Genomic DNA, 11,009 nt, shown 5'->3' on the forward strand with positions numbered 1-11,009 from the left:
TTAAAAAAAAAAAAAATCAGCTTTGCAGCAGATCTGGAGGATGGCCCCTTAGCTGTACCCCGTGGGTGAGAATTCTTGTCTTTTGACAGCCCACTGAGCCGGCATTGAATCACCCAATTATTGCAAATTCATTTCTAAATAGAAAGCACTCCACAGCCACCCATGGAAACATTCCAAGATCTGCAGCTAATATCTAGCGCATTGGCATGCATGGTAGTTCAACCTCGGCAGGAGTTGTGCGGATGATTTGGGAATAAAGTTGGCCGAGAAGCCCCTGGGGGAGACTGGCATGCGCACGAGCGTTTGTGTGCTTGCATGTACGTGCGTGTGCGCACATCCTCCTGAGCTCCAGCCCCCGCGGGGCGTGGGGAATAGGCTGCTTGTTTGCAAGGCTTGGTTGCACCCACCCAGTTTGAGAGGCATGTGGATGCGTGGGGCAGAGCATCGGAGACACGCCTGCCTCTGAGACACAATCCGAGGCCGCTCAGCCGCAGGAGCGGGCTAGAAGCTTGATGTTGGGAGCTTTGGGTCTGTGCTTGGGAGGGAGGAGAGGAAAGAGGGGGAAGGAGGGTGTGTGTCTTAATTCCACCTCAGTCTTCCGATCTCTGGAGCAGTCAGCTTCTAAATAAAGCTCTCAATGGTGACTTGAATGCTGTGCCACTATTTAAACTTAAAAAAAAACAAAAAAACAAGGCATTCCAACCATTTGTACGACTAGGTTTGCTTTAGGCAGATGGAGCGAGAATGGAACGAAAAACAAGGGATTCTGGGGCCAGCCACACCTGTTTGAATTTTTGCTCCGCTCTCTTTCTAGCTGTGTGGCCTCAGGCAAGACTCTTCCGGGCTCGGGGGAAGGGACCCTTTGGTTTTCCTATCTGCAAAACCGGGAGAATGCGATCTGCTTCATTCTTTGTTGTGAGGATTAAATTAGTCCAGGAAACTAACCCAGGTAAAACCCCCCAGCTCATCAAGCATTCGACAAATGCATTTTTCTCCTAAATTAAGGCCAGTACTTGAAGGATTTTTTTTTTTTTTTTTTTTTTTTTAGTACTTGAAGGATTAAAGAGTGTCACTGTGGGGTCCAAAGTTATAGTTAGCCTTTAGACCCCAAGGCAAACCAGACTCTGGGGCTGAAAATGGCAAAGGTTTAGAATTTAGCAGACTCTCTGGGCAGTGCACCTTCCAGATCTTTCTAGGAGTAGGAGTTTGGTTGGCCCACCCTCTATGGGACAGTCTGGTGCTTGGCTTTCACCCATCGCCTTCTGGGGTGACTCGCATCCGTGTGACCCTGTTGGTTAGCCTGTCAGGCTACTTCCTTCTGTTGAGGCTTGTCCTGGGTGCGGCTGGCTCTGGCCTCCCGTTGCAGCCCGTGACCCAACACGCAGAGTTCTGGGGGAGAGGCACCCCTGCCACCGCCCCTCAGTTCTGGGGCATAGGGGCTGTTCCATGGCTCTGTGTCCTTCTTGGGGCTCTCCTCACTGCTGCGGCAGAGAAAAAAGACAGATGCAGATCAAACACTCCTCAGTTGTTCCTTCTAGGCCCCCCTCCCCGCTCCCCTCCACCCCCATCCATCCTGGCTCGCTCAGTCCCTCACGGTCTGTTTCACCCACAGGCCTGTAGACCCCCCCATGCCAAGCCTCCGCCCTTCCTCACCAGGTTTGCCTGGCTGGTGCCATCCTGGTGCGTGCCTGCTGTGGTCAGGCACCGTGGGAGCCGAGCCCCTGGTGTTTGTGCGGACGGGTTGAGTCCTGTTCTCCTCATGCCCAGGATCTCACTGCTCTGAGCAAAGCAGCTCCCACAGGAACTCTGGGAGCTGGCCTTTATTCTATTTTTGTTTTTAAAGCACTTCTTGTTTAATAAAGGGCTAGGCTTAGCTAGCCTAAAAAAAAAAAAAAAAAACCAAACAAATCCCACCACACCCTGCTTTGCTCAGCGGCCTCCCTTTTCCTGAACAGAGTAAAATGCCAAGTGCTTGGCCCAAGCCTGGCATTTGGCTAGAACAGAGCCTCCCAGCTGCTGAGTGACACAGCGAGAGGGCCTTTGAGGGGAGAGGGACACCCAGTGTGCATTGGGGGTGCAGAATGCAGGAGGATCACAAGCGTGGAGCAAGCTCAGGCCAGAAAGGGGACCAGCTCCGGAAGCCACATGGGCTGTGTGCTGGCAGGCTGGCCTCATCGTTACTGCCTGGAGGTGGGAGTCCGGCTGTCTGGGTTCGAGTCCTGCACTAACTAGCTGTGTGTCCTGTAGCACATTCATTAATCTCTCTGATTCCCAGTTCCCTTCTTTGTAGAACGGAGATGATAACAGCACGCATCTGACAAGGCGCTCAAAGGTATCAATACTGGGTGAGGCGTGCAAAAAAACCCTTCGCATACGAACCAGCACATGATAAGTGCTCAGTAAACGACCAGCTGTCACGCTGGTCCTGCTTCATAGCATGAGCAGGAAGTCACGCCTGGAAAGGAAACTAGGGACCACCCTGTCACATGACAGGCAGGTACCTGAGGGTCAAGCCTTGCCATCAGTCACCTCAGGTCCAGGACTGGACCCAGCTCCCATGTGCAGAGACCCGGAAGGTCCTTCTCTCTGCCTCTGACAGCAGATTCTTAACCGTGCCTTGAGCTTTATTCCGCAGCGCGCTCGGCGCTAGGCTTCCATGAGATGTCGAACCGGTGGAGGGCAAGTTTGAGTTTGGATCCCACTCAGATGAAGGTGGCCGGAATGTGGGGTGAAGTGGGGAACTAAGTGAGGAGCTAAGATGGGCATACACGTGATTTTTAGGCTGTGAGAATCGTACCGTGCTCCTTAGAGCTAGCCTCACCCACGCTGGCCTCGGGCCTCGGGCCTCGGGCCCCGTTCCCGGGCCCTGCGTGATGGAGTGTGATTTTGTGCGCAGGACCAGCTCCCACCTTCCTTGCTTCTTCTCCCTGTGCCCCTTTTAGAGCAGGGAAAGGCATGTGCAGGATGCACCTCCCCTGGGACCCTTTGCTGCTCCCCGACTGGAGTAGCTAGCAGGAAAGGGAGAGGCATGCTTGGCGTGTGGTATCAGTGGAGGTGACAAACGATTTTGTCCTAGAACCGTGTCTTCCCCGACCCCAACCAGGTTCCACACCTGTGTGAGGCTCAGGCTAGGAGGGAGATTTTCCTGGTTGCCACGATGTGGCCGCGGTTCCGCCTGATCCCAGAATGGCTGGGGAGGCAGGCTGGCCAGGTGCTGCCCCGGGGGTCGGTTGGGAGCCTGATCTGGGAAATAGGGTTGGGGGACTGGGCGGCAGAGAGCCCCTGCCTGGGTGGTCCAGTCTAAGCAAAGACTAAAAGCACTGTATTTAAGGGAGAAAATCTGGACCCTTCTTCTTTTTTTTTTTTTTTTTAAAGATTTTAGTTTTTTGACAGAGAAAGACACAGCGAGAGAGGGAACACAAGCAGGGGGAGTGGGAGAGGGAGAAGCAGGCTTCCCGTGGAGCAGGGAGCCCGACGCGGGGCTCGATCCCAGGACCCTGGGACCACGACCTGAGCCGAAGGCAGACGCTTAACGACTGAGCCACCCAGGCGCCCCTGGACCCTTCTTGAATGTTCACCGCCCCGCAGCGTGCTAAGACCTAGAGACGGCACCTCCGCCCGGGGATTCAAAACATAAATAACAGTTGAAGCTCAATAACTGAGCTTCCTAGGTGAGCCTCCAAGGATCATTCCCAATCCCCTGGGCCCCAAGATCAGGAGGATATAAACATCATCATTTTTTCTATAAAAGGGGCTCGTGCCTAGCTTGGGATGATGAGAAGCAGGTCAATGCCAGGTGGAGGCCGGGTTATCCCGTCTCTGCCGCTACATACCATGGGGTGGTTGCATCCCTGCAAGTCCCTGCTTGGGGAAATAGCCCATTCTGAGTCTTTCTGGCTCTCTGGCTGGCTTGTTGGCTAGTTGCATGATCTCAGGCAAATCCTGCCTACTTCCTTGGTCTGGTTTCCCGTATGCAGGAGGGCAGGGAAAACAATGCGTCTACAGTGTTTTCTAGCTGGCATGCTTCTGCTCTCAGATGTCAGCTTTACAGGGGTGGAGGGGTGGAGGGACTGGGGGATGAGCGTTTTCCCATCACATCCAACACATGCTCACAGTTTCAGTTCCGAGTGGCTCGGAGGTGTGGTCTTACCAGGAGGCAGGGGAAGGAGTGTGAGCCATTATTGCGACCTTCCTTCCACACAACCTTGGGAAGTCTCCCGTTTACGAATCCTCCTTTCTTTCAAGCTACAAGCACTTCTCCCCGCCCACCCCATCTCCCTAAGTATTGAGATTCAGGACATAAAACAACCTTTTAGGCTGCCCTATTCCATGGAGAAGCCTGAGAGAAGGGCATTATTTTCTTCTTGAACAATTTTATGTTACTTTATTATTGCTCCTGCTCTTAGTGTTTTTAATTAATGCCATTTTATTGTCCTGTTCTCCCAAGCTCTTCTCCTGAAGGGCACAGTTTTAGAAATGTAATAAGAGAATAAGTGGCTAGTGTGAGGAATAATGCATTAACATTTATACAGGTTCTTAGATGAAAAGCACTGTGCTGTAGGAAGCCCATTTTAGATTTAAGAAAAGAGCAGCACTACATTAAGATTCTTGCAAAAATAATCAATATTTCATTTCTTTCAAGTGGCTGGGGAAGTTTATATAACTATAATAATGCACAACTTTCCCTAGATAATTTTATTTAAAATCGACTGCCGAGTACTTTGTAAAAAAGTACCATTTATGCCTCAACAGATTGTGAAGTCTGTAACATGTATCACTCTGGCCGAAATAAACTGCTGATTGACGCAACAGTGGGCATTTCGAAGACAGCAAGGACTGTGCTGGTTGAGCTTTGTCCCATCTGATATCAAGACACATTGGTAAGAGCTCTTCTCCAACAGGGTCTCAGATAGACAGTTTTCTTCTCATGCCGCATCCTGGAGAAGATGCATTTCCCCATGTGTTCTACCTACTTGGGCATATGTGTCTTTCTTTCCATGTTCAGGCAAATGGCTCTACCATGCCTCATGACCTGTTGCTATCTCATGCCCAGGCCTGCCTACATGGCTGGGCCAATGACCTGTAAGTCAGCTGCCGTCTCGAGAAAGGCGCACTTGGAACTCGGTCTGCCAAGGGTATCGATGGCCATCCTTCCACTGATACTGGTACTTGGTGCCCATGAAGGGTCTTGTTCTTGCTCTACACACCTCCAAATGGGTAGGTGGAGGTGACGCTAGAATGGAAGAGAAGTGGAGGCAGGTCTACACACCTCCAAATGGGTAGGTGGAGGTGACGCTAGAATGGAAGAGAAGTGGAGGCAGATCTTTGGGGGTGTGGGAAAACTAAACATTTATATTCTATACCTCTAGGACCAGTCGTCTCAAGGTATGTCCCCTGGGTGTCCCCAAGACACTTTTGAGGGGATTCTATGAAGTCAAAACTATTTTCAAAATACTGTCAAAATGTTATTTGTCTTTTCCACTCATTCTTTCATGAATGTAAAGTGGACTTTCCCAGTCTACGTCCTGTGTGATGTCCCACCAGATGCACTGCCAAAGCAGGTCTGAGAAGGCCACCATCTTTCCTGGAAGCCAGACATGAAAGGAATTTGCAAAAATATAAGACAATGCCACTCTTTCCACTAAATGTCTTTGTTATGGAAAATATACCTACTTTTAATGGTAATGTATAATGGGGTCATTGAAAAAAATTAATAAGTATTTTAAATATTTCTCAATTTTAATGTATAATACAGTAAAAAGTGATAGATAGAACCCACCTGCACAAAGGTTCTTTTGGGTTCTCCATAATTCTGAAGAGTTTTAAAGGGGTCCTGGGCCAGAAAGTTTGAGAACCTCAGTAAACCAGAGAAAACAGAAATCCGGCTGCTGGTTCCAGACCATGTGACAGTGGCTCAGCGGGGGGTGGAGGGGGTGGGTAGTCACATCATTTCCTTTTCCTCAGGTGTAAAATAAAGGGGAGGGTGTGCTTGGATTAATGTGATTGTTTTAAACTCTATTTTTTAACACAGCAGAGCTTCTTTCAATTAAAATCTTTCTCGGGAACCTGAAATGAGTGGCAGATGAAAGCACAGCTGCTCAAGGACTGGTCCGTTGGCGGGAGGCTGGATATCCCTCAGCCCCCTTTTCCTCTGCCTCTTCCCTTGGAGCACAGTTTGAAAACTGCTGACCCAGATGACCCCAAGGGCCGCTGGGCTCTATTGGATTACCGCAGGGCGGTGGCCCGAGGACCCCCCTTACCTGCTCCTGCTGAGTGCAGATTCCCAAGCGTCGCTGGTGGCACCGGGGACAGGCAGCCCGAGGCGGATACTCGGCCGGCGGTCAGAAGCTGTCCTTCTGATGAAAGGCTGAGGGTTGAAGGCACACAGAGCCAGGCCCCGCTGGGAGCCCGCCCTCAGCCGTGGCCCCGAGCTCCTCCAGCCTCCTGCGGGGGTCCCCTGAGGGCCGCCGGCTTCAGGGGGCAGCGAGGCTGGGGTGCGTGGGTGGGCTGCTGAAGGTGGCAGGGCAGCTTCAAACAGAGAGGAGGTGGCTGGGCGGAAGATGGAACACGTGTTCCCACATGCTTTAGCTGTGGCTGCCCGACTGTCCTCAGGATCTCTTGTTTGCTGGTGCCCCTGAGCAGGGGACACTGGGGGGGACGGGGAGGGGCCAGAGGAAGGGGAACTCACTTCTGTGTGCTGGGCAGGGGGGCTGGAGGCCTTGTGCTGTGCGGGTGGGCTCACAGGGGGAGTGCTGGGCGGCTTGTGCCGTGGTGGGGTGGAGGCTCCTTCCTTTGTCGCTGGGGGGCTGAGCACCGTGGGGCTTACCGGAGGGCTGACGGGCGGGCTGGGGGAGCCGTGCACAGAGGGGACACTTGGCTGGGCAGATCTGTGAGAGGGGAGCTGCCTCCTGTCGGCTCGGGGTGTCCAGTGTCCCCTTGTGGCAGAGGCCTTCCTGACCAGCAGGGGGCTTCTCTCCTGGCTCTGCCTGGGGGCCTCAGGAGAATGTGGCCCTCGTGTTGGCCTGGCCAGGCTGGGTTCCAAGGTCCTGTTCGGGCCAGATGTGTGGCTGGAGGGGTGCCAGGGGATGGCCTTCTGGGGATGCTTGGACAGGCTGGTGGCCCTGTCTGTGGGTGCCTGACCCTGAGCCCCTCTGCTCTCCACCTCTGGGTTTCTGCTGGTTGCTGGTGGGTGGCTCAGGTCCAAGGTGAGCTTTCTGGTACTGCAGCCACTCTTGCTGCCCCCTGGCCCTGTGCTGTGGGGCCTGGTGGGGGCAGTCGTGCGCTTGCTGGGTAGCAGGTCAGTGGGGCTCATGGAGGCTCTTAACTTTGGGGAAGCCCACGTTCTCAAGGCAGGGTCAGCCCCTCCCGGCCCTGGTGCACGGGTCCCTTTGGAGGAGCTTCCTTTTGGCTTGCTGCTCTCTGGGGGCTCCAGAGAGGTAAACGATTTGTCCATCAGGATTTCCAGAGGCGGTGGAGGCAGATGCTCTGGGTCCTCTCCTGTTTCATAGTTGAAATTGAGGTCCTCCCTCTTGGACACTCCTGCTGTCAGCAGAGGGGGGAAAAGAGGAGCTAAGGGCCTCCCGGCTGGGCCCACCTTGAGACATTCTCCACTCGCTGCTGGAGAAATTTGGGGCTTTGGATACAAAGGGGCAAGCCCCCTGTAAATGGGAAATCTGGGGGGCATGAGGGGGACCCCCCACTTCCTGAGGCAGGGGCTTGGCCCGGCATCCCTGGAATCCCCCAGGGTCCTCAGACTCTCAGTGGGACTAAACGTCTCAATGAGTTTCTTGACCGATGTTCTGGTGGGACAGCCCCTGACATTCCAGTCCTCGGCCCCCGGAGCCTCACTGGTCTTCTCACCTGATGGGATGACGACGGGCAGCCCCTCAGCCTCCCCCTGCCGGGGCTGTTCACTGTCAGGGCGGGGACTGCATTTCTGCAAGATGCTCTTGTCCTGACTCGGTAAAATGATGAAGTTCTTGGTGAGGGATGCCTTCAGCTTGCTGATGGTGTTGCTTGGCCCGCTCCCCCAGGTGTCAGGCCTCAGAGCCACTGCGCGGGGCTGCGGAACCTGCTCCGGGCTCTGCCCCTGCTGTCGTGCACCCAGGGCGTAAAACGCCTCCAGCCTCTGGCTCAGGCCTCTCTGGACCCTCCGCAGCTCCTGGAGGGTGGAGTCCTCCACTTGGCTCTTCAGACACCCCTCTGACTGGGACCTCCTCTGCCTCACAGGGGTCCTGCTGCTGCCGCTGGCTGTGCTGGGTCTCGGGGGGACCGCTGTTCTCCTCTCGTCCTCATCGGCCCAGTCCTGGGGCCCAGTAGGCACAGGGACAAACTTGATCCTTTCACTGATGGCTTCCTTCATCTTCAGAATCATTTCCTGGGCTTGGGGGTTCCTGAGCCTATCGGGGTGTGGCCGAAATGGGCCTTCCGGGCCACCAGGTGAAGAGCGTGGCCTGGGAGGGAAAGAGTTTTCCTGCCGTGGACCCGGACTCATGCCACTCACCTGGTCCTCCTCCTCTGGGCTACTGTCCTCCCCTTCAGAGACGGAAGGAGCGTCCACCAACCCGGAGCCCTTAGACAAATGTGCTTCTGTGGAGATCCCAATCCCAGGGGAATCACACCGAGTGCTTTTGCCCATTCCCAGAGGCCTGGCGGCCATAGTTTCTGGGCCTGTGCTCGAGGGGCACGGGCCCCCTGCTCCACCCTGTGCTGCAGGCTGAACCTTTGCCGACAGAGGCCTCGAGAGGGGGTAGTCCTGGGGTGTGTCTGAACCCATCCGGAAAGGACTTGGCTGCCAGGCCTGTCCTGACAGCCTGGCTTCTACCGGGGATGAGAGCACCAGCTTCCATTCTGCGGGCTCCGACACCGAGTCCCAGCTGGCTTGCTTGCCCAGCTTGTCCACCAGCTGCACAGAGTCGTTGTCCCCACCGATGCCACTGTCCTCGGAGCACAAGGGCACACCCTGCATCCCAGGGTCCCCGTGGCCGCTCGCCAAGTTCTCCAGTTGCCCCAGAGCCCGCAGGAGGCGTTCATCCACACCCTTCTTTGTGCTCAGCTTCTTTCCCAAGTGGCTCGCGGTGGCATGGTGGTAACTGCTGGAGCCCTCCAGGAAGTGGCCAGTGATCGAGGCCACCGTGCCACTGAGCACCAGCAGCTTGCTGACTGTGTACTGCAGAAGCTGTTGCAGGAGATCTGGCTGGTCCTGAGGCTCTCCTTTCCTCAACGGCCAGGCCAGATCTGCCCGAACTTCCTGGAGGAGCATTTCTCCATCCTTGGAGATCTCCCCCAAGAGCCGGTTGACCTCATCAAAGCATAGCAGCAGGAAGCTGACCATGGGCTGCAGCAGCTCTTGGGTCTGGGTGGCCTGATGGGTGATGGACAGGATTGCTTCATATTTGGCGATGCAGGTGTGGAGGTAGGTGTAGGCGTGCTGGTGGGCCTTCACCAGGGGCTCAGGGAAATCCACTTTGCCTTCAGGCTCATGAGCAGGAAGGACGGTTTGGCAGCAATGGCCCTGTTGGCCACACGTGTGGCATCTCAGCTTCCTTTGCTGGGTATTCCTTTCTTTACTCTCTTCCCCAGAAGAGGCTGTCCCCTGTGACCCGTGGGAGCTCTGTGTCTTGGATGGAAGATCCTTAGCCATGTGGCTTTGTGATTTGTCCAGCTGGGATGTGGAGATTCTGGTTTCTGGGGGCAGTCCTTCCATATCTTTCCCTTTGCCTGCAGTGGGATCTCTTGTGAGCTGATAGAGACCTTCAGCTGTGCTTTGGGTCCACCTGGCCCTCGTCTGCTCCTCTGTCAGCCTCTGTCCCTGGGATGGGTCTCCCCCAGAGTCATAGCAGGTGGAGCTTGGAAGCAGCAAAGGGATAGAGCATCTTGCACCACCCCCTTGACGTCCTGGCAAAATTGCTTTGGGCTTTTTAAAAAACTGGATGCCACTCTTAGCAACGCTATTAACAACGTCATTGTGGGAAGGTGTACACCCCATGATTCCAGCTTGTAGTTATCGCCCACCCATAGTCTTCACAATTTTCAGAGAATCATCCTTGAAATAGGCACCAAAGGCAGCCTTACTAGTCGGTCCAGGCAATTTCCAGGCCAGAATGCTCTGAAGTCCATGGCGCCGGGTCCTCGGAACCAGCTTTCTTTACTTCCTTGGCCCCATCGTGTAGAGGCGGTGGTGCTTGTGGTCTTGTTGCTCTGTGTCTTGAACTGTCCGCTGTGAGGGAGCAACAGGGCAATTCTAAAGGCTCTCCGTCTCGTGGATTACGTGCCTGCGTTCTGCTCGAGTCCTGACAGATGTGGACGGCAAGTGGAACTTTAAGCCTATTAGGTTAATCATGCCCTAGCCAGTCAGCACTCACAGTGTGTTCTAATATAGAACTTCTCAGCATTTACTATCTTGGGAAACGGATTATTTTTGCACGTGCTTATGCTTTTAATTCTGTTCAGACGCCTGCCATATGAAACCTAGAGAAATGAGCCATAATTGCAAAAAGCTCTGGAAGAGACACATTTGTGGAAGAGAAGGGAGGGCTCGCTGGCTACAGATCCTGGCAGAGAAGTGACCTTCACGGTTTAATAAGGGCAACCCAGCCAAGTGTACTCCAACCTGCTATTATCAAGGAGACCCCAAAACACACAGTAAACAGCAATTGAAGCAACACGTTGTTGTTTGTGTGGCTTATACAAACTCTAAGGGTCTAGTGCTAGAGAACTTCTCTAAATAAGAGAGGGAATAAAGAAGGCGAGGTGGCTTTTCCTTAACACTAGAAAAGTGACTTTGATCGCAGGGAAGCCGTCTTCCCTGGTTTGGAGGGGAAAGTAGAGAAAACTCACTGCCATATAAAGCTCAAGGCTGGTCCCTGCGGAGCAGAGGGGCTCAGAGAGGCAACGCTCTTAAAGAAAGAGGCTTTTAATTAAATCTTTCCCATGGGAAAATAAGCCAGCCTTAGGCAGTGGGGAGTCGTTTGTTCATTAGGAGTAGAACATTGGGGGAAAATGTATTT

At 53.9% G+C, this 11,009-nt stretch overlaps 1 protein-coding gene across 1 annotated transcript; it reads right to left on the reverse strand.

The window, feature by feature from the left end:
- Window positions 1-1,303: 1,303 nt before the first annotated feature.
- PCARE (photoreceptor cilium actin regulator) lies at window positions 1,304-9,988 on the reverse strand. Its single transcript, XM_088026172.1, has 2 exons — window positions 6,261-9,988; window positions 1,304-1,481 (listed from the first exon to the last, which is right to left on the reverse strand). The coding sequence occupies exons 1-2, from the start codon at window positions 9,986-9,988 to the stop codon at window positions 1,304-1,306; spliced, it is 3,906 nt and encodes a 1,301-aa protein (XP_087882298.1).
- Window positions 9,989-11,009: the final 1,021 nt, after the last annotated feature.

This window comes from Eumetopias jubatus, unplaced genomic scaffold, assembly GCF_037043125.1.
Source record: "Eumetopias jubatus isolate StellerSeaLion01/CBP00866 unplaced genomic scaffold, mEumJub1_p1.0 scaffold_9, whole genome shotgun sequence".
Taxonomy (NCBI): domain Eukaryota; kingdom Metazoa; phylum Chordata; class Mammalia; order Carnivora; family Otariidae; genus Eumetopias; species Eumetopias jubatus.